Source organism: Sporothrix schenckii (genome assembly GCF_000961545.1).
Source record: "Sporothrix schenckii 1099-18 chromosome Unknown Cont44, whole genome shotgun sequence".
In the NCBI taxonomy this organism is placed as follows: Eukaryota; Fungi; Ascomycota; class Sordariomycetes; order Ophiostomatales; family Ophiostomataceae; genus Sporothrix; species Sporothrix schenckii.
In genome coordinates this window covers 2,947,991-2,970,257 of record NW_015971145.1, presented here as the reverse complement: position 1 = coordinate 2,970,257, position 22,267 = coordinate 2,947,991, and the positions used below count along the sequence as shown (strand labels likewise).

At 56.9% G+C, this 22,267-nt stretch overlaps 6 protein-coding genes across 6 annotated transcripts; 2 read left to right on the top strand and 4 right to left on the bottom strand.

Moving 5' to 3' along the window:
- Positions 1-1,686: 1,686 nt before the first annotated feature.
- On the top strand, positions 1,687-4,830 carry SPSK_08431 (uncharacterized protein; the record flags this gene model as incomplete). Its single annotated transcript, XM_016735029.1, has 1 exon — positions 1,687-4,830. One exon carries the CDS (start codon positions 1,687-1,689, stop codon positions 4,828-4,830), a length of 3,144 nt encoding a protein of 1,047 aa, XP_016587680.1.
- Positions 4,831-6,326: 1,496 nt separating this feature from the next.
- On the top strand, positions 6,327-8,633 carry SPSK_08657 (sulfite oxidase; the record flags this gene model as incomplete). The annotated part of the gene is made up of 1 exon (XM_016735248.1): positions 6,327-8,633. One exon carries the CDS (start codon positions 6,327-6,329, stop codon positions 8,631-8,633), a length of 2,307 nt encoding a protein of 768 aa, XP_016587679.1.
- A 200-nt stretch (positions 8,634-8,833) lies between these two features.
- Positions 8,834-12,735, bottom strand: SPSK_08346 (26S proteasome regulatory subunit N2; the record flags this gene model as incomplete). Its single annotated transcript, XM_016734946.1, has 2 exons — positions 8,834-12,539; positions 12,596-12,735. The coding sequence occupies 2 exons, from the start codon at positions 12,733-12,735 to the stop codon at positions 8,834-8,836; spliced, it is 3,846 nt and encodes a 1,281-aa protein (XP_016587678.1).
- Positions 12,736-13,728: 993 nt separating this feature from the next.
- SPSK_09105 (actin filament organization protein app1) lies at positions 13,729-15,303 on the bottom strand (the record flags this gene model as incomplete). Its single annotated transcript, XM_016735684.1, has 1 exon — positions 13,729-15,303. The coding sequence occupies one exon, from the start codon at positions 15,301-15,303 to the stop codon at positions 13,729-13,731; it is 1,575 nt and encodes a 524-aa protein (XP_016587677.1).
- Positions 15,304-16,562: 1,259 nt separating this feature from the next.
- On the bottom strand, positions 16,563-18,588 carry SPSK_08779 (adenylosuccinate synthase; the record flags this gene model as incomplete). The annotated part of the gene is made up of 6 exons (XM_016735366.1): positions 16,563-17,164; positions 17,262-17,765; positions 17,866-17,879; positions 18,180-18,271; positions 18,354-18,364; positions 18,558-18,588. The coding sequence occupies 6 exons, from the start codon at positions 18,586-18,588 to the stop codon at positions 16,563-16,565; spliced, it is 1,254 nt and encodes a 417-aa protein (XP_016587676.1).
- A 1,004-nt stretch (positions 18,589-19,592) lies between these two features.
- SPSK_10124 (uncharacterized protein) lies at positions 19,593-19,883 on the bottom strand (the record flags this gene model as incomplete). Its single annotated transcript, XM_016736679.1, has 1 exon — positions 19,593-19,883. One exon carries the CDS (start codon positions 19,881-19,883, stop codon positions 19,593-19,595), a length of 291 nt encoding a protein of 96 aa, XP_016587675.1.
- Between the last annotated feature and the right edge of the window lie 2,384 nt (positions 19,884-22,267).

The window sequence follows — 22,267 nt, the reverse complement described above, 5'->3', positions numbered from 1 at the left end:
CTGCCGGTGAAAGCTCCAGAGTGGGGCCATTGGATGCAATTGTGAGGTATTATTGGCTAGCCGTCAGCAGAGTGAAGGCCGTGTCAATAGCCATGTTGTGGCGGGGAAAGTTGCGTGTAAAGCGCCACAAGGCCATAAAATGAATAGTGCAGTTAGCTTCCTGTCCAGTATCAAGTCCAGCAGACTGAAGGAAGGTGCGAATGTACAACTGCCCTTTTCAGCTAGGAAGACCACAAGATGTTGCAAAATTCAGGGGCTTAATATGTGTTCTTTTCTTCTTGTCCTTTTCTAATTTCCAGTTCCAATGTCACTGCTTTCTGTCATCATCACATTCAACGCGCGGCGGCTTGTTTGCTTTCAAACTGCACCCTCTCACCAGGCCGGCTAACAGGATGGCGGAACGACACTTGACGGCACGGCTGAGGCTGCCGAAGCCGTCGCTTTTGTCGACTCGCTCGAAGCCAATATGACCGTCGAATATATGACTATGTCTGTTTATCTGTGGCCAAAACAACCGTGGTCAAGTCGGCTGACTTTATTTGTAGCCCTTTGGCTGCATCTCCTGTTCGGCGATAATCCATCGGACAGAGTGGTGACAGCAAGCAATACGGTATCTCGTCAATAGCATTGGTCATTATGGCCCGTATTGTGCTGTCTTCCAACCATACTCGATCTCGCGGTGAGATTTGAACCCGACTCGCCTGTCACAGTCTAGCTCTCCCACCGAGCCAAGCTCTGTCTCTGCCAGGTTTCACAACGCCCTCGCAGTGGCGGCTCAACTTTGCAAGTTTTCCTTCTCGGCCGCAAAGCTACGGCCACCTAGCCTGTGCGTCAAAGGAAGCAGTATGCAGACAAGGTACGGAGGATAATTTCCCAGACTTTGTGAAAAGAATGCTGTTCATCTGCTGGTCCGTTTTCGTCAAAATAAGGGCGTTGCAATTGTTGTAAGTCGTTAGCGCCGACTTCTTCACCAGACCTGCATCGGCCAACAAAAACAACAACAACCAACAGATGAATACTTTCAACCCCTGACCCCTATTCGGCATCAAAACACAGCCCCGCCTTTGGATCAATATTTTTGATTCTTTTCTTTCAGACGTCCTGCATACTAACGCTGCGCCCTTAGATGGCAGAGAGCGTTCGAAAACAAACTCGACGACGCCTCATCCCTGTGTCCGCATCGAGCCCAAGGATCGTTTCCCAACCTGAAGCCGCTTGACAACAGCAGAGCAAAACAAAGAATTACCAACTGGGCTTTGACGAAACCGGAATACAAGTCCCCTACAGTGTGCTAAACTGTCCGCCTTGGGAAAATTTGTTCGCCCAACATTATCTCTTGAGGCACAACCGTTCCTTTCTTTGTGTGGTGTGATACATTCGACCATCAAAGGGATGTAAGAATAGACGGAGGTCAATTCTAGGCGTCTTGTGCCACGTAAATGGCATAGTATTTTTTTTTTGAAGATGAGAACAGGTAAGCATGTTCTACTTTGTGCCCGCGACCTTATTTATATTGGACCTTCATTCTGTTCTTCCTGTACTTTATGTGTATCGTGTCCGTTCCTCAATTTTTCACTTGTGTCTTATTTCACAAATTTTCCCGAGGAACAATTCACACTTCCGAACGTCTCACTTGCTGCCATCTTAACCAATTACCCAATCCCCATTTTGTTATTCGTCGTCAGCATGTTCTGGTGGCCCTCGTTTTCCACGCCGCAGTCCAAAACTAGTGAGATGGGCGTCGAGTTTTGTGGCGGCATCAGCGGTCTGCCCCCGCCGTTACCGACGTCCTCGCCTCACCGCCGGCGGTCATCCATCCGTTCTGATGACCCAGACTTTGTCGGGCTCGTAGCCGCACTTCGAGCTCGTCTGGAAGACCAGGACAACCCTGTGACCTTGCAGGAGCTTGCCATGCAAGCAGGGCTCTCGCAGAACGAGTGCGATCTGTTGTTTACCGTCTCTCGTGACCAAAACGCAGTGCTGTACCGGCTGCAACAAGAGCACCGTCAGCTCTATACGAAGCGACGCCTGCAGATTTCCCCTTCTGACGGTGGCTTTTGCCTTCCTGCCGCCACGCCTCTCAACCGGACACATGTCGAAGCCATGACGCTTGCCATGTCCTACTTTGGTGTGCCGGTGCCGCCACTGGAAGCCAGAGATGACACCAATAGCACCGATAACACCAACGGCGCCGATATTTCCCCAATGCCGTGGGGCGACACGGATGCGTTTTCGGATTCGGACATCACAGAGACGGGCGAAGACCAAGACCATGCGGAGCCCGTCACTTTGACAATTCCTGCGAGAACTGTTCCTCGTCTTCTTGGCGGTGCAGAGGTGGTCAAAAGAATGAAGACAGTCCGTGTCGGGTCGTTCGGCAAGACATTTTCGGTGCGGACCACCCGTGCATTCTTGTACGGCTACCAAGGTGCCGTTCGTTTTGACTTGGCAGACCCCATGACGTTTGTTGACGCCGTGTTCCGTCTCATGGGTGCGACCCAGAAAATCAGCATCTCTCTGTTGAAAGGGTACGTCGGCGGATACCATGCAGCAGTCGTCCAAGAGACTTACCACGGCCTCAGCCAGCATGGGCCCGATGAGGGTTCGGGTCCCTTCGCGTTTGACAAGATCCGCCTATCGATCCTAGAATCGCGCCACGGCCGCAGAGAAATTCCCGACAAACGCGAAGACGATGACGGTTTACTCGTACCATTTGTCCATGCCCCTGACCAGCAGCTTGCCGACCTTTGGCACTGGCGACCATCGCCCTACCTGGTAAAATGCATCGTCAACGGGTCGGCGTTGAGCGGTCGCAGGGAAGACTCTGGAGATGCTGCGTATCTGCCCCTCCACATTGAATACCGCGAGGAAATACGTATAGGATCTCCGAATGTCTACACGGCGCGCTATCGGCTGGGCTCCAACCAATATGGTCGCTGGATGCAGGTTGCAGCACGCATTCTCACACCCGGTGCTGGCCACGCTCTGGCTTCGGGCACACCCGGTTCCATTGTGGCCCACTCACGCTTAGGTTTGCACGATGGGGGTTGGCGGTCTGGCCCAGCGGTTCCATTCGTTCCCTTCACAACCCATGGCGGCCTCGGTTTTACTTCTGCACATTTTCAGCAGGTTGCCGATTCGCTGGCCGGCAACTTATTTAAATCGACCTATGACGGTATGGACCACCATTCGCGGTACGCGACATTTGACATGGAGCCATTGCCCCGATGGACAGTCTGCGTTTTCTTGCCAGGCCTAAGCAGCGATGCGTCTGAAGCAGTCGGACCTGAAGTCACCGACAGCGAACCCATAAGTGGCATCCAGGAACATTTTCACACTACACTGGCTCGCTGCATTGACCGCGTGCTGACAGCTGGCACCACCGCCGAGGAGCGCCGCCTTCTCAAGGATGTGAACGTTTGGCCTGTGGGCGCAATTTGGGGGCCCACAGCATGGTTCGTGACAGTACCGGCACTGCCAACCTCGGGCTCGTCGCTGGAGCTTACCACAACCGGGTACCGTGAGCCACCATCCATTGTGTCAATCCAGCCCAACTACTCGACATACACGGCTCACGTGGAGAAACCAGGCGACAAGACCGCCTCCTTTGCCTTTGAAATTGATGGCCCGTATGAGACGTTCTTTAACGGTGTTAAGGCCATCCTGGGTGCCATCCATGACGACGCCAACAATCCAGACTACGAGGAGTACAAGGAGTACCAAGACAAGCGGTTTTGCACTAGTGTCGAGAGCAAACGTGATCTTAATCACATTTGGATTCGCCAGCGCGACGGCAGCAACCGGCCCGAATTCTTGCTGTCTGCCAAGACGACGCAGAACGAGTGGCAGGCTGTGTGCAACCAAATTGTCGGGCCGGAGGTCTGGGTGACGCGTGAAAAGGAGGCCGACTGGTATGAAGCGGACATATACCAAAAAGGGATCTGGGGCTACCAGGATTCATACAAAAACCTGGAATCGATGCCGTACAGCTACGGACCACCACGCAGGTCTCTGTTCGCAAGCATATCCTCCATTCCAACAACCGCGGATGGCACTGACCCAGAACCGGACTTGGCGTCCTTAAACATCTGTTCATCCTGTTTACACAAGTTTGCGTCCCACGACACCATCGAGGACAAGCTGCGGCACATGGTGGAAAAGCACAGCATCCTGAAAAAGGAGCCGGGTGTGTCCCAGTTGGGCGCAGAAGCAGAGGTGCCCACGGACAGAAACAGACCGCTCCGCAGCCGCAGCCGTACCCCTAGCAAAGTCGATGCGAACGACGATAGTGTGTTCTCGGGTGCGTCTGCAGGCAAGAAGCGCAAGCGGGCGACAGCACCCAAAGTCGCCGATCCATCCTACAAGCCACCAAAGGGGGAAGAGGAGGATGATGCCGAGGAGGGAGAGGAGGGTGAGGAAGAGGAGGAGGAGGTTGGCCGAAGAAAGAAGTCCACGCCGAAGAAAAAGGCCGGCGACCCCTCCTACCATCCTGGGAAGAAGGAAAGTGCCGCTGGGGACGAGGACGATGACGACGATGACCAGCTCCGACAGTCGGTCGTGCCCGAGTACGACCGCGACCCGACCGACCCGACAGGAAAACGGCTGCGTGTCATTCGCGAAGCGCGTGGACGGGCGGCCAAGGCAGTGCGGCTGCGACAGGACAAGAGTGCAGCGCCTGTAGCTGTGGCCATTGCCAAAGCATCACTGAAGGCAAAGGCAAAGGCAAAGGGAAAGGGGAAGGCCGCAGAAGCCGTGAAAACGGCCGGCTCGGCCGCTAGCACCCTGAGACGAGGGCGGTCGCGGAACACAACGCCGGCTTTGGAGGCTTGAAAAGCCGTAGTGGCGGCCGCGGACGCGGGTGTAACGTGGTGTAGCGCGGTGTAGTGCAGCGCACAGCGGCGCTCGGGTGCAGCCGACAGCCGTGGTAGGCGCGGATACAGGGCGGGTCTTGAGCAAGTTTCTCTGGTTGTTCGGGTTTCTTGCACAACTATTTCATGCTAATTCGTACCTTGATGACCCGGTTTTTAGAACGAACCTTCGTATTTATTTCCCGTATTTGAAGTTTATTTTGTCCATTTCACGTCTGGCCTGTCCGACGTTAGCGATCAATACAAGTGAGAGCCCTGTAATGTTAGTGATTGATGCGTTGATACAGTGGCTGTAGTGCAGACAAATAATATTTTATGAGCACATCGTCTGTTAGCAAGAGCTGCGGGCCATAAAGAGTGACAAGACTGTATCGTAACTGAACCGTTGACCTGGAATAAAGCTTTTCTGGCCGACAGCCTTGCTGGTCAGCCGGTGGCCGTCTCGTATTCGCAGCCGCCCAGACGCCGCGCCAATTTCCACTCATTCCAGGCCTAGTTTTTCCACAACCTATTCCGCGCCACGCTAAAGACACTACGACACCGCGACACGCCGACGTCATGAGACCCATCGGCCAGCGTCGGTCTACCGTCCCCGTTGGAAAGTGCGACTGTTGGCAAGACACCGAGACTCTCCTGCCAATTAAGTAAAAATTACGTTCAAAACACCCTATCGGGAAGGCGACAGGTGAACATCAAATGCAATACCGGACGTCCTTGCCTCTTTTTCTATTTGATCGAGTACCTCGACAGCTCCTTCCTTATCATGCCTCGCGTCACCGTCTGACCGTGCACATGCTTCGCGTGACCTCAGCGCCATGTAAGATCCACTCTGTCGCTCATCTCAAGTAATTACGCCGTACAGAATACTGCACCTTGTATGACCACATTTATTTCGTCTCGTCCATTATCAACTCTGTCAAACCAGGTTCTTCCTTCTTGCATATGACGAGCCAGGGACAGGATGCAGGTTAAAGCACCAGACCGAAGCTGCATGGGTGAGTCTCAAGCAACGCCGCGTCGCCAATAATACGCCGTCCGTACGCGCTGTATTCTGTCAGCGAACAACAAGACAACAATTCAATGGTGGCACAAGCACCAACACGAACGCCGTCTGTCCGATAAGACATCCGCGGTCGTCGGAACTGGTTTATGTGTTCAAAATAGTTTTTCTAGCCGGACCCTTACCAACGGCACTGCCCTTCGCACCTTCCATTCCATTAAGCAACGGCTGTCGCCTGCCCTGCCGGCATCTTTGCTGTCCAAAGTCATCCCTTGCACCTTCCTCAAAGCCACTTTGATCTGACAACGCGCCTTCCTGCCTTGGCCACTCGTCACGACTCCCTGCTTCTTACCTATTTGCCTATTTACTCTTCCATTCTCTCGCCAATCTAATAATTTTACCCCTTTCAACCCAATTTCTGGACTGATGAACTCGCCAAGCGAACACAACACAGAGCGATGGCAGCAAACACAACAACAAGCGCAGTGCGAATAGCAAGACGCTTGCATATCTCATCGTCGCAGCCACTCAGTAGCAGAACTACAATTGCGCAAGCTACTGCTGCGCGACAGCAACCATTTGCCTCTTTCTCAGTCTCGCCGACAATACAAAAATCACAGCAATCTTTCCGCGATGCACCCCGGAGGCTACAGCCGCTTGGAGAGCTGCCAGCCCTATGTACCACATTCACTCCACTCCCGCCACTAATACACAGCGGTCGGAGATACGCAACGGACACCCACAACAACAAGCCAACCGGCCAAACAAATCACGACAGAAATCACCACCAAGGACGCGATAAATCAAACAGCAGCTCTCATGATGGCCCCAGACGCAACGACCAGGGCAAGTTCACCCTCTACGCTGGCGTGAGCCTTGTGTCTGTCCTTCTTGCCCTCTCCCAACCGTTGTCCCTCGTCCACATCGGCCACCACGACGAGCACGACAGCGGACACACCCATGATGGCTCAAAGGATATCAATACGAGCGATGCGCCGCCTCCACCGCCGCCCTCTACCAGCGGTGATCAGCGGGATCCTTCGCTGCCGCGTTTCCGCCTCGCCGACGTCCGCAAACATGACGCCAACTCGGGTAGCCCCTGGGTCACGTCTGGCGACAAGGTCTATGACATTACCGACTGGGTTGCAGCGCACCCGGGCGGCGATGTCATCCTACGAGCCGCCGGCCACTCCATCGATCCGTACTGGGCCATCTTTACCATCCACAAGGCGCCCCATGTCCGGGAAATCTTGGACAGCTACCTCATCGGTTTCGTCGATATGCTCGACCTAGACACCAGCGGCCAGCCCAAGATTGCCGCCGGCGAGGCCGTCGAGGACCCGTTTGCCGACGATCCGACGCGTGATAAACGGCTCGTGGTCTTGACCCAAAAACCATGCAATGCCGAGCCCGCGCCTCCCCAGCTTGCTCGCGACTTTGCCACGCCCAACGAGCTGTTCTATGTACGCAACCACATGTGGGTCCCAGTCGTCGAGGGCGCCGAGGCCGACCAGCACAAACTGACAGTCGAGCTGCCGGACGGCGACGTGCGCGCGTACACGCTAGACGAACTTCGCACGCGGTTTCAGCCGCACAAGGTGACGGCCGTGCTGCAGTGCTCGGGCAACCGACGGAGCGACATGACGCGGGCAGTGGGCAAGACAAATGGTCTGCAGTGGGGCACCGGCGCCATCAGCAACGCCGTGTGGGAGGGTGTGCTTCTGCGGGATGTTTTGGCTGATGCCGGTCTTCGCGCAGCTCGAATCGATGGTCGGCCAAAGGAAGAGCATAAAAACAACAACGACAACGACGACGACGACGTACCACCCGACGGCTTGCACGTCCAGCTTACCGGCATGGAAGCCTATGCCGCCAGCATCCCGCTCCCGACGGCGCTCGACCCGCGCGGCGAGGTCTTGTTGGCCTATGCCATGAACGGCGAGCCCTTGCCGCGCGACCACGGGTACCCGCTGCGCGCCATTGTCCCTGGTTTCGTGGCCGCCCGGTCTGTCAAATGGCTGTCCAAGATTGTCGTGTCGGACGAGGAGTCGCCGAGTCAGTGGCAGCGCCGGGACTACAAGCTGTTCGGCCCCAACGAGGGCGCTGCGCCCGACTGGGATCGGTACCCGGCAATCCAAGAGATGCCCGTGACGAGCGCCATCACGGGCGTATGGGTCGGCCAGAGCGCGATCAACAAGGCGATCAAAGACGGCAGTCTCCCGCAGAGGGAGACACCCACACTATCACCCGGGCTAGGCAGCCGTGCCGCACCTGGCGTGCGCGACCTGGCGGCGTGGCAGGCAGAGTGGAAGCAGCAGCACGCCAGCCCCAAGGACAAGGACGCGACGCCCGTCACAGCCACCGGCTACGCCTACTCAGGCGGCGGCCGCGAGATTGTGCGCGTGGACGTCAGCGTCGACGGCGGCCGCACGTGGGACCAGGCAACGCTGCTGGACCAGAAGCAGGCCCACTACGACGACGAGACCGACCGCCAAAAGGGCAACATTGTCGCCCGCGGCCGGCGCGACTTTGCCTGGAAGCGGTGGCGGTACGACGGGCTGCTGCTAGGCGGCGACGCGTCGCCCGCCGAGGTTGTCGTCAAGGCCACCGACAACGCGTACAATACGCAGCCGGAGCGGCACGACGGGATTTACAATGTGCGCGGCAACCTGGCGACGGCGTGGCACCGGGTGGCCATTGAACGAAATGGACGTAAGGATGCTGTCCTGCACGGCTGCGGTTTTGACAAGGAGTGCAAGAAGTAGACGACGCAAGTCAGCAAACCAATGGACACCTTTAATAATTTAATAATTTATACAATTCGATTCTATCAAGCTTGTAGCTCTGCATTGTGTATTTGTGTTTATTGTATGGTGATTAATATACAGACAAAGGAAAGAAATGAAAAAGTACAAGCCCAAGAAGCTCGGCCTTTGGCCCGGGCCACTCCTCGTAGGGCATTTGCCTACTCGTCATCCTCCTCCGTCTCGGTAAAGTACTCAAAGTCGTCCGGCACGGCGGCCTCCTCGTCGCCCTCGCCGTCCTCATCCACCGCCGTCAGCACGCCCGCCGCGGCGGCAGCGCCGCTCTCGCGGATCGCGGCGTGCGTCGCCTCGTCGAGATCGTCCATGTCGTCGAGGCCCAAGCCGCGCTCGGCGCCGAACATGCCACCAAAAAGTCGTGCGGCGTTACGCGCGGCCTGGGCGTCACTGCCACCACCGTTGGGGCCACCGGCACCAGAGGCACCCGCCGCGCCGCCACGGCCGGCCCGGCCTGCGCCTGCGGCACCAAGCAGATCCGTAATCGCGCGGAGATCGCCAGGGCCGCCGCCCAGGGCCTGCGTGAGGTCGCGCATCATGCCTTGGCGGCCGCCCGCGCCGCCGGCACCGTTCGCACCCGAACCGCCGGCACCGGCCACGGGGGCCTTCTCAATGGTGACCTTCTTGAGCTTCTCTTCAATCAGGTCCTTGGCCGCGCTGGGGTCGGTGTCAATCAGCAGCAGCGGACCGCCCGTCGGCTTCTTGACAGGACGGTAGCGGCCGGCCGGGAAGCTAATGTACTTGAGCTGGCCGGGCAGCACGCGGGACATGTTGAGGATGTCGTAGCCGACCTTTTCCTTTTCGGCCTTTTTCTTGGTCTCCTTTTCGTCCTTCTTCTCGTCCTTGTCATCCTTGTCGTCCTTTTCGTCCTTGTCGTCCTTGTCGTCCTTGTCCTCATCCTTCTTTTCCTCCTTGTCTTCCTTGTCCTCTTTGGGCTTGTCCTCGTCGACGTCCATCTTGTCGTCGGCAACGGCCGACTCGTTTTCGGCCGCCGCCGCCGCCTTGGCCGCCGCTTCGGCCGCCTTGGCAGCAGCCATGTTCGAGATGGCGGCGGCCACCTTGGCGCTCGGTGGCGCGGGCGGCTGCGTGTCAATGTCCATGCTCTCGCGGCGCGCGGCGCGCTCCTTGCGCTGGGCGCGGCGCTTGGCCTGTGCGGTCGTCGACAGAATGGCCGTGGCGATCATGGCGGGGCCCTCCTCGGCCTTGACCTCCTGCTCGGGCGGGTAGTCGAAGAGGCTAGGCCGCGTCGCCGAGTGGAACGAGAAGCTGGGGATCTCGAGCTCGTGGTCCAGGCCGATAATGGACGTGGGGCTAAAACTGAGCGACAAAAAGTGCGTAAAGGGGAACCAGTACCAGTACTGGGTGAACACGGCCATGCCGACAATGCCGGCCATGTTGAGGTTGCCCGTCTGCGTCTGCAGGCCAATGGTGCAGTTGCGGCCGCCCGCGTCGATGATGCCGAGCGCCAGCGACGCACCAAACTTAGTCATGGCGTCCTCGTGGCGATCGCCTACCACCTTCTTCAGGGTCTTGCGAATGGCGGCGACCTTGGGGTTCATGGCCTCGTTCTGCTGCACCAGAATCATGGCCAGTGCAATCAGCGCGCCCTGGCGCACAAAGTCCGTGGGGTCCTTCATCATGGGCTCCAGCAGATCAATGGCCTCGTCGAGGCCGGTGCCGGCGCACGAGATGCCGAGGGCCATGGCGGAGCCGTAGCGCACGTGCGGGTTGTACGACTCGGACAGCAGCTCGACCATGCGGGGCACGCTGCCGGGCTTGCGGAACAGGATGAAGCCGACGCTCATGACGGCAATGCGCCGCACGTCGTCGCTCGTGTCGCTGACGGCGGTGTGCAGCAGCTTGCGGATGGCCTTGTTGCTGCCGGTGCCGCAGTAGGCCAGGGCCTCGGTCAGGATGCCGCCGTAGCGCAGCGTCGGGTCCGGGTCGTTGAGCAGCGCGTCAACCATGCTGTCCGCGCCCTCCTGGCGGCCGAACATAATGAGCGCCATACCGAGGGCGCACCCGCGGATGATCTTCTCGTGCGAGGTGTCGTGGGCGTACGCAAACATGGCCTGCAGGGCGGCGGCGTTGCCCGTGCCCAGCATGATCAGACCCATGGCCAGACCGACGGCCTCGCCGTTGAGGGCCGAGTCGGTCTGCAGGACGTTCTTGAGGCTCTCAAAAATCGCCTCGTCGCCCGTGGCCATGCCGGCAATGCCCAGGCCGAGCGCGCCACCGTGCTGGATGTACTCGTCCTCGGCACCCGCAAAGACGTTCTTGAGGTAGTCCAGGGCGTCGGCGCCGTGGTTGGCGTGGATCAGACCGTAGGCGTACAGCGCACCACCCTGGCTGAAGGGGCTGCCCTGGGTCAGCTGGCCGATGCGCGGCATGTAGGGCTCGAGCAGCTTGCGGGCCTGGGTGATGTTGCCGCGGTGGATGACACCGAGGGCGGCGGTGGCCGTGAACTTGGACCAGTTGACGGCCTTGCCGAGCCACTCGAGGTTGTCGCGGAAGAACTTGTCGTGGGTGGTGCCGGCGTTCATGAAGGCGTTGCAAAAGGTGACGGCGGTGTGGAAGATGGAGTTGCGGCCGTCGAGGGAGTCGCGCACACGGTTCAGGATGCTGATGTCGGCGTGGTTGTTGCGGTACAGGAACTCCACGTTGAGCTTGGTGGTCTTGGTGCCGACCAGGATCTCGCGAATGTTGGCGTAGGCCTTGACCTGCTCCTCGTCGACGGTCGTCTCGGACACGGGCGCGGTGGCCGTGCTCTTGTCGTCGTCCTTCAGCAGCGCATCCGACTCGGTCGCGTCCTCGCCCTCCTCGTCACGCTCGCCGTCCTTGTCCTTCTTGGCCTCCTCGGTCTTCGACTCGGCGTCCTCCGCCTTGGACGGGGGCGGTGCCGGCAGGGCCTTGATGACCTTGCCCAGGAACTCCTGGGTGCCGTTGTCGTAGAGGTCGAAGGCGATCTGGTAGGCGATGGCCAGCGACTCGCGGTTATCGACCTCCACGAGCTGGCGCAGCAGGTGCGTGGCCTCCTCGTCGGAGTTGAGGTAGACAACGCACTTGGCAATGGCAAAGTATTTCGGGTTGGGGATGTCGCTCAGCAGGTCCAGGATGAGGCGCAGGATCTCGGTGCGGAAGCTGCGCTCCTGCACAATGTCCATGCAGATGCCCAGCACGTACTCCATGAGCTCGTCGGCCGGCGCTGGCTCGGCCGGCGCCGCAGCCTTGCCCTTGCCACCGGCCGCCGCCTTGGCGTCGTCGCTCGCGCGCTTGATGACGCGGCGCAGCACCTCGAGGTTCTTGGCCTCGACAGCTATGCCGACAACCTGGCGGTAGCGGCCGTCCTTGAGGCAGTTGGCAAAGAGATGCTCAATGACGTGCTCGAGGGCCGTCTTGGTGGCCTGGTCGGGCAGGGCAATGATGGAGCCGGAGCGCGGGGCGCCGTCCTTGGCCACAGCGGGCTCAAAGGACGGGTCGAAGATAGTGTTGTCGACGGAGTCGCGCGACAGCAGGGACTTGGAGGGCAGGGTCGACTGGGAAAAGGGCGTGGTGGGCGAGAGGAGGGTGGAGCTGTCGAGGCCGCCGAGGGCTGTCTCGAGGGAGGGGAGGTCGGTCTTGGCCTGCAGGGCGGGGCGGTGGTCGGCGATGCAGCCGGCAATGTACTGGTCGATGCACTTGGAGATGATGGTCTGCTCGAACTCACCGGGGCTGTCGAGCTTGAAGAGGTCGCCGGCGGCAAGGGCAAAGGTCATGCTCTCGCTGTAAGCCTGCAGGTGGTAGTAGACCTTGGCGAGGACGAGGGCGGCGAGCTGGCGTTCGGGGAAGTCTTCGTCTTCGTAGAGGGCCTCGCTGGGTTCGTTAGTAGGCGCTGGGGGAAAGAGCAACAGAAAGGGACAAAGGCCTACATTTGGCTGACGGCGCCAGCGACTTCCGTCCAGACGGTGTCGATGTCATCGTTGAGCGTGTTGAGGGCGAAGACCTTGAGCTCGGGCTCCTCATCGGCCAGGAAGCCGAGCACGCCCGTGGCAGTGATGAGGCCAGGCATGGCGGTAGAGGTGGCTGTCTTTGTTGTGGTTTGTTGTGACGGCGATGTATGATGTGACGATGCAAAGAATCGAAGATGTGATGTGGCGAATTATGGCGAGAAAATGCTGCAGATGCAAGAGAAAACACGTCGGAAAGGATCTCAACCGCACAATTGAAGCCAGCAACGACAGTCGGAGGAGTCTGTCGATGGTCGATGGTCGATGGCGGGATGCGAGGTTGCGCGTGTTTTGGTGGGAAATGAGGGCTTAGGTGGGCATCGTCAGGGAGAGAAGCCGAGAGAAGGCAAAAGGCAGAGCAACGCGCCAGGTAGCTTCCACGTCAGGCACAGCTCTGCCTAGACGACGCACTTTGACGCAAACGGCCCACAATTTTGTCCGGCAAGGTCACGTGTTTTCCAAACACGGTATGGACCCACATGCAAGGAACACGCTCTGGGCTCTGTCTCCACTTTTATGGCTTGCTGTTTGAGGCTCAAAATGATGGTGATATCACGAGACAAACAAACAAAGTATCAATGGAGCCGTCAAGTTGGTTTTGGCGAGCAAGATCCGCGTCACATTGTGGTGTTTGAAAAATAAAATACATTTGGCAACTCCACAGCTCCGAGCTCATTGTTTGGCCTCCCAGCACCTTGGATGTCCACCTCATGACAGAGGCTCTAGGCAATTAATTATTTTATGATTCTTTCTTTTGGGAGGCGAGATTGGCGGTATCTTCTATGGACTGATTATTTGTTTGAAGGTTTCTGAAAGATTTTTATGGTGCTATTTTTTGGAATTAATTTCTTTTTCTTTCTTTTTTTTTTAAAACAATTTGAAATTAAAGTATATCATGAAATTGAATATGAAATATAACTAATCATGTCAAATAATAACATCCCTGATTCAGTAACACACACAACTTTGCTCATAAATCAGTTTATTCATACACGTCGTAAGGGCAATCCAACCAAATTCATCCAAACCAATTGCCTAATCAACACGTTCCCATCCTACTCATCATCACCTGCACTTGCTGTGGCTGGCGCGCTCGTCGTTGCCTCTGCTGCCGCCGCCGCCGCTGCTGCAACGGCTTCTGCTGCCGTCCCCGTGCCCACGGCCTGCTGCACCAGGGCATAGCACTCGTGCGGGTGCTCAAAGACGTGCCACTTGTCCTTGGGCACGCCGTCAAAGGCCTTGTCAAAGCGGTCCGGGTCGTTCTTCTCTTCCATGCCGAGGGCGGCAATGTCGGTGACTTTGCGAATGAGAATCAGGCCGACCCAGCCGGGGAAGGTGCGGTAGATCTCGCCGTAGGCCTCCGGGTCGCTCTGGGTGGAGTCGCCGATACAGACAAACGTCGTGTCGGGCAGCCAGCCGTGGATTTTGTGCATGCGGTCGACCTTGTAGGCCTGGGTGCCGAGGGTGAGGGTGGACAGCAGGCCGGAGACGCTCATGATGGTGGCGTCGCGCAGGACGAGCATGCCGTGCGGGTAGAACTGGCGGCGGAAGCCGTGCAGGAAGGGGTAGAGGTTGTAGGGCGAGGCCGACAGGTAGAAAAATGGGGCGGCGTCGCCCATGCGCGCCTGGATGTACTGGTAGAGCGGGGGCATGCCCTCGATGGGCGTGGCCGGGTCGACAAAGGTCTTTTGCAGGATGCCAATTGGGTCGCTGGTCTGTGTCAGCTTGATGGTGTCGTCAATGTCGGAGATGACGCCCCACTGCCGTTCGCGCGGCGATGCATGGCTGGCGTCGCCGGCGCCGTTCGTCTTGGCCGTGTAAAACGTCTGCATCTCCAGCATCCCGTTGACGCCGGCCGGCACCTCGGCGCGTGTCGGCACCAGCGCGCCCGGCTTGGCGCCCGGCAGCCGGCGGACGTCGCTGCTCAGGCCGTTGCGGCCGCCGGGGCTGAACAGCAGCCGCCAGTCCTCGCCGTGCAGGGCGGCCACCTGGCGGCCCGGCAGAATGTCCTGCAGGAACGGAACGATGCGCTCCTCAATCGTCTTGAGGGCGGCGTCGTCCACGGCCCCGCGCCCCAGCGTGTCCGCCACGGCGCGCACCGCGTCGACGACCTTGCAGGTCGGGTGCTGCGCCATGACGGCGACGACGTACTCGGCCTGGTAGTCGCCCGTGGCGGCGTCGACAAAGGCGACGTTGTCGAGCATCCAGACGCAGTCCTTGTCCGTGATCGGCTGCGGTGCCGGGTTGCGCTTGCCGAGGTAGCTCAGGAGGTCGGCGACGCGCGACGACTGGGCCGACGCCTTGGAGACGGACTGCAGGAGGCGGCCGCCCGACGCGAGCAGGGCCGAGGGCCGCAGCGACAGCGGCGCGCCGTCCTCGGCGCCTCCGGTAAACCCCCAGGCGCTGCTGCGGTCGGGCAGCGCTGCCTCCAGGTCGGCAAACTGCCGCTGCTGGCGCGTGAGCAGCTGCAGGCGGTAGGCGTTGGCGGCGGACGGGTGGTGGCGCTTGGCGATTTCGGCGATTTCGGCCTCGGCGGCGGCGCTGAGGCGGTGGACGGCGCGGGAGGCCGCGTCGGTCAGTGCCTGGCGCTTGGACTGGTCGCCGTCGCTGGCAGAGGTGGACGAAGACATGTCGAGCTGGGGAGAGGAGCTATTTGATATGGATATTCGTAACTGCCACAGCGAGGCTGTCGAGATGATGATTGCTGTGCCGATGGCAGGTCACTGTGGAGTCAAAATACGACGAGGACAAGCAACGTGCCAGGGGCGCACGGGGGGTGACGGGTGAAATAATATGTATCACAAGAACAGGGGTAGGTGTGCGATTTATCAGCTCGCTATCGTGTCTTCAGCTTTCCTCGTGCGACGACGTTTCAAAGCTGAAGGGAACACTTCTTTTACGAGGAAGGGCGGGAGCGATAAATCTGATTATGAATAAAAATAAACTGAAGGATCTCAGATGGTTCGAGCTGAAAGTATCAAATATTGCATGTCACATCGACAGGGATTTGGCTTTTGGGATTTTTTGATGCTACGTTTTCCGTGTACGCAGTAATTACCACACCTCCTTCCTAGCACCCCCTCAGCTGACAGAATCGGTGTGCTGCTGGAACGGCACCATCGTCAGCCATGCAGCAGCTGAGATGCCTAGGCTGTGCGTAGGGCAGACGACGGGAGAGGCCAAGAAAAGGAGTGACGATCGGGACGAGGGAGGGGAGGTTGGGGATTTTAGGGAGAAGAGATTTCGGTATTGCCCAGCTGTGAGCGTCATAAGCGGGGTTGTGGAGGGGGAGATGGGGGAAGACTTGCAGGGTTGCTTCGGACAGATTTGTGATCGTTTTGCTCTCAGATCAGAACCCCTGTCAAGTGACGGAGGCTATTCTGTCGATCGTCGGCTTTTTGCTGGTCGATTCACGAGCTATCAAAAAGCCAAGGCAGCGAGGACGTGTCGACGCTCGCTCTGGAAAATGGGTGTGCACATCTTGGCAGCAGGGTCGGGGTCAGGCTGCTCAATCACACGACAGCCTTGACTTGGTGTTGTGACGTTTGCCCAAGAAAATTGTGTGGCAGTCTTGTTACCTTGTTTCGACTGTTTTGGTTTGCGGGCGAATCAGAATGCGGGAATGCGAGACCCTTCACGCCCACCATTATGTTGTGCTTTCGTTTTCTTCATTGTCCATGCTGTTAGATTCATTGCTCGTTTCGCAGAGTCTCTATTTTATGTCTGTCTCGCTTTTCGAGTGTCTTCACTCGTGGTGTCGTTGCTGTGCCTGCGTCGAGGACAGTGTACAGCTTCGCCTGCTGTTGAATGCCCTTTCTCGTCTCTATGTCCTTTTGTCTTTCGCCATTCTCTGCGTCCTCCTGTCCGTCGCAACCCATGATTGGCCGGCCTACTGCCGAATAATCATGTCCTTCCGGTCCTGGCCTGTGCCAATGTACGCGACCTTGGCGCCCACAAACTCCTCGATAAACGAAATGTACTTTTGCGCCTGCGCGGGCAGCTTGTCCCAGTCCCGCACGCCGCTCGTCGACGTCTGCCAGCCCTCGAAATCCGCGTACTCGACCTCGTAGGTCTCGAGCTCGCCCAGGTCGGCCGGGAAGGTCGTGCGCTTCTGGCCGTCGGGCGTGATGTAGGCCGTGGCCACGCGGATGGTGGCAAAGGTGTCGAGGACGTCGAGCTTGGTCAGGTTGATGGTCGTGTAGTGGTTGACGGCCATGGAGTACTTGAGGACGACCAGGTCAAGCCAGCCGCAGCGCCGGCGGCGGCCGGTGGACACGCCGATCTCGCCGCCAATGTCCTGCAGCTTGGTGCCGACGTCGTTGAGCAGCTCGGTGGGGAAGGGCCCGCCGCCGACGCGGGTGGTGTACGCCTTGACGACGGCAATGACGTTTTTGAGGCTGAAGGGGCTGAGGGCCAGGCCCTGGATGCAGCCGCCCAGGCTGGTGTTGGACGACGTGACGTAGGGGTACGTGCCGTAGTCGATGTCGAGCACTGCCGTCGGGGTGGTTAGTGGGAAGGGCTGGGGAGGAAAGGGGAGGGGGGAAATGGGAGGAGGGGGCGTTGGGGGCGGCTCTTCAACGCGACGTACTCAGTGCCTGCGATCCCTCCACCAGAATCGACTTCTTCGCCGCTTGTGCCTCTTGCATGTACGCCACGGCGTCGACAATGTACGGCCGCAGCTTTTCCTTGTAGTCGGCATAGTTGCGCAGCTCCGCCTCGACGTCGTACTGCAACAGGTCGCCGTAGCGATCGCGGTAGCTATCGGCGAGCTCGCGCAGCTTGCGCTCAAACGAGGCCGAGTAGATGTCAATGACGCGCAGGCCGTCGCGCGAGGCCTTGTTGGCGTAGGACGGGCCGATGCCGCGCTTGGTGGTGCCGATGGACTCGTTGCCGCGCTTGACTTCGGAGAGGCCGTCGACGGCGGCGTGCAGCATAAAGTTGAGGTGGCAGCGGGAGCTGACATGGATGCGGCGGTGGACGTCGGGGACGCCTTTGGCGTCGAGGTCGCCGAGCTCCTTGAAGAAGGCCTCGGCGTTGAAGACGACGCTGGAGCCGATGAGGTTGTCGGTCTTGGGGTTGATGAGGCCGGAGGCTGTCTGAGCGTTAGCGAGTGAGCGAGCGATTGAGGGATCGAGGAATTGAGGGATCGAGGAAACATAAAGGAACAGAGTGAGGGAAGATGGCAAACGTACGCAACAGGTGGAAGCTAGAATGCAGGAAAGAATGCTGTCAGCTGTCTGCAACGGTCGATTGCCACGCCGGCAGCAAGACGCCAGCGCCGTCGTATCGGCACGGGTATGCGAAACCAACACAGCGGCTGCTGTCTCCTGCTGTCGCTTCTCTCAACTGTCATGGGCCATGGGTGGGAGGTCGCTACCTGAAGCTCTGGTTGCCGGTCCTGTGAAAGAACGGGGCGTATGTGCCCCACCTTGTCAGCCTTGTCCACCTGCGAGGTCGCATCGTGAGATCGCATCGTTTATGCGTGGTCTTCCGTTCCGAAACTCACTTGATCGAGTGGCCGGCATTGTGGCCACCGGCCGCGCGCGCGCAAATGTCAAACGCGTTGGACGCCAGGAGGTGGTCGGTCAGTTTGCCTTTCTGTCGAGAAGGGGACGCAGCGTCAGTCGTTGAAACATTCTCGACCGGAGTTCACAATCGTCCAGGGTGAGTAAATACATACACCTTCGTCTCCTGGATAGTTCAAAATACATTTGTCAGTTTCTGTTTATCCATTGGAAGCACGCAAGGCCCAGCGCAGCGGCCAATGGCTCGTGAGAGTGACTGTGGTGGCTCGATGCAGCCCACCAGCGCAATCGGAGGAAGCCCACCAAAAACCACAGAACCATAGAACCACACAACGAGGGACAGGGACAAAACAACTTACCCCATTGGGAGCCCAAGATGATGGTCGCCATAATGCTTGTCGATCGGGGTGGTCGCTGTTTTTGCTGTCCGAAAACAACAAAAAAAGGATAGGGGTCAAGAAAAAGATCGAAATCGCCAAACCGAGAAAAGAGAGAGAAGGGAAGAAAGCGCCAGTCAGGCGGCTGCGAACTTTAAAAATAAGATGCCAATTTTTTTTCTGCCCCTTGGCTGCGGTTGCGCTACTGGAAGTTTGTTGTTAGCCTTGTTTAGGAGCTTCGGTCGGTAATTCGTACCTTTTGCGCGGTTTAAAGCGCTACTTGTAAGTCGTATAGGAGTACGAAATACCTGTTGCAGTGTCATGCTAGCGAGTGAATTTGCGACTTCGGCTTGGCGCACAGTTGACTCACGTATTGTTTAGTGGGGGAGGGGCAGTTTTTCAAGCGACGACGGAGAACAGTGGGAATTGCAAATATTAGCAGGAAAAGACCTAAAATTACTGTAAGGTTTGTCGCCATCCCGCGCCAGCGCAATGAAAACATCGAACATTGGTTACGTGCGGCAGGGCCACGGGTACTCGCCCGCAGTGCGCACGGGATGAACCGCGTTCACGGCATTTATTAGCCGGAGGCTACAAAGCTCTTACCGACATCCAAATTAGGGTCACATAAAACGACGCAAATCTTGTCAAATTCCCAGCAAGATGCAGATATTGACGCATTGCTGTTGACTCACAACATAGACATGTGCCGCATAAATAGCGAGGGATTATCGGGACTCTGACTAGGCCGTAGACAACTTACCGGGACAAAACGGAGGCATGGGAGAGAGTTGGGTCGCCGGCTTGCCCGTGATGACCGGGTCTTTTGCGTCGTGAGAATTTACAGTTTACAAGTTTTGGCGCCTGTCACCGAACTACATTTATTTAGGCTGTCGTTACGAGGGATGAGTAAATTACGTGACTTGAGGAGTTGATTTATTCAATTTAAAATATCGTAGCACCGTGTAATTATATATCTTAATCAGAATAACACAACTTGTATGTAAATCTTGCAATCTATACCCGTAACAGTGCGTGATGACCTAACGAAACACCTCTTTCCGAGTACACAACGAGGCGGGCATCGCCAACATCCCAGTTGGGGAAGCCGACGAAGGACTTGTCAGGGCCCATGGAGATGTTGAATTGTCTGAGGCGCCGGAGGACTTGTCTGAGGTTGGCGATGTGTTCGTCGAGGGAGCTGTCTGAGACAACGAGGTCGTCACAGTATGTCTTAGCGGCATCGATGGCGTCAAGGATAATGTCCATTTGCCGGGCAACGTAGACATTTGAATTCTTGTATCCCATGACTGCACAATTGAAGGTAAATTGGCGGCCTTCAGTGGTGACTGTGACCGCTCACTTGGAGTCAGGGTGCACGCGCCATTGGTAGTAAAATGCTGACGCGTCCATGACAGTGATGAACTTGGCGTTGCGGGGCGCAATAGTGCTCAAGATTTCATCTTGGGTACGCATGGGGTAACTGTCTGGCAGACACATTTTGTTCAGTCCGCGGACGTCAATGACCATACGGCCCTTGGACTGTCCGTCCACAGTTCGTCAAACGACGAACATGGGGAAGGAGAATGGGACGGTGGACGTCATGATAACCTCAAACCCATCAGTACCAAATCGACGTCTGTCATCAGTGCGACTGAAACGTATGACCAGTACAACTGATGTTATAACTACATGAGCGTCATTGGCGACGGGGAAACTCTGCATAGAGACCTAGTTGCAGCTTCACGCGTCTATCAGAATGGTAATAACTTGCGATCAGTGCACTAGTAAGGCGAGGTGTTCTGGCGGCTTTCATCGATAGTTGAGACATCAACCGACGGCTCTCCATGCGGATAGTCGCCCAAACACGACGTCCAAAGTCGATCGTTTACGTTGTCAAGTTGATAGTCAGTCAGCGGGCCTTTCATTTGGCGAGGTTAGCTTGGAAGAATTATTTGCAAAAGGCATGTCTCTGCAGTCGGCATCAAGCCCCGGCTCACGCACCTCATATAGTATAGGCCAGCAGACTTAAAGGTACTTAGCACCAAAGGACGACCGTGGCCTGGACACAAGACAGTTCCATTGACTGACAAGCCGCAAATGTAAGTATGTCATCATCGTCACAAATAAGAGCTGCTGCATACATTCATTCGGGCCTGTTGTTGAGCTGACGCTGTGGGTTCTGTCGACATCTGGTGTTTTGCCACTCGTCGCCTCCCTTGCGGACCGCAGCTACACAACCTCTAGTGATGTACTTTGCAAATTGCTCGTGCGATGAGCATGAGGAGCAGACAACATGTTCCTGTTTCATAAACCGGCCTGCTATGTCGTGGTCTGAAATATTCAGCTGTGGTGTTCACGGGTGTACCGGGGATAGTGGTACGGGAGAAATTCTCAGATTCATCTCTCGGCACCACAAGTAATGTGACGTCGGTGAAGTTCGTTCTTATGTCCACAATAATCGTCTAGTGGCATTTGCCAGGACAACTAGTTGCTATGAGAAATAACCTGCAAGCAACATCATAACTCTTGGTGCTTGTTTGCTTGATTGGCAGTTTTCTTACTGCGCCTTCGTATAGCACTGGATGCACACGTCGTTCTAGGACGCTATACCGGCACAGGCAATAAGGAGCGCGTTCACGTACGAGGGCCGGTGAGTGAAGATTTGCTGGGGTCGTATGGTACCGTCTACTACCAAGACGTCCCCTCCATCGAGGGCCAGTGTCGCGCGTTGGACGTGGTTGCGAGGTGGTGCAAGTTGGACATTTTAATGAGAGTTGGGTTCTCGATACGTCTTTCAACCAATTTCGCTCTGGCGCTGATGTCTGTGAATGGTAGCAGTTATTAGCCGATGCCCATACATGACGGTAGGTACTGTTTCCGTCCTCATTCAATCACTGATACGGGCCGTCAATGCTAACCACGTTTGACTTCCTCTCCGCCTTCTCATCATCCTCCGTGTGTGCTCGTGGTCAGAGTTGTGTCAACACTGGCACGTGAGTCCAGCCATTCATTGGACGCCACTAGGCCTACCGATATATTTAAAAGGCGGTAATCACATTTAAAATATCGTGATATTCTTGTTTGGATTTGGGTCTCTTGGTGGCTATGGGGTCTTTCTCATCGTTCGAGAGCCGGCGAAGCAGTGCATCGATGTCGACATGTGACACGTCTCTTGAGGATTTTTGCAACAAGAAGCTCCGTATAGTTGCATACCGGGCTCTTAACCTGGAACGTAAATAAATCAACATCCAGCCAATGAGGTGAGACTACGCTTGTCCAACAATATATGGTGCATCATAAATGGCTATCCTTGGACAGTGGAGAATGCAAACATAATTCGACATGTCCTGGCAGCCACCATTGGGCTTTTGCTGTGCACTCTGCTCAGATGGCTGGGTTCTCGATGGCTAGATAGGACGACGGCAGTGTACTCGCATTGGAGTGTGTTTATAATCATGATTCACAGTTGGTAATAATCGTCGACATTCTTCTGGACGATTTGTACTTGTGCAATTGCATGGGTCGAGGTGCTACTGTTGTTGGAGACATTTGCCTTTTTGGTTAGAGAGTGAACGGTATTCGAGTGTCTCGAGAACCTACGCTCGCTCTCACAGATCGAGACGTAGAGTATGCCACGGATGTGTGCATTCCACGTTTCTTTACCACAAGACACAAGAAACGGCATTCTT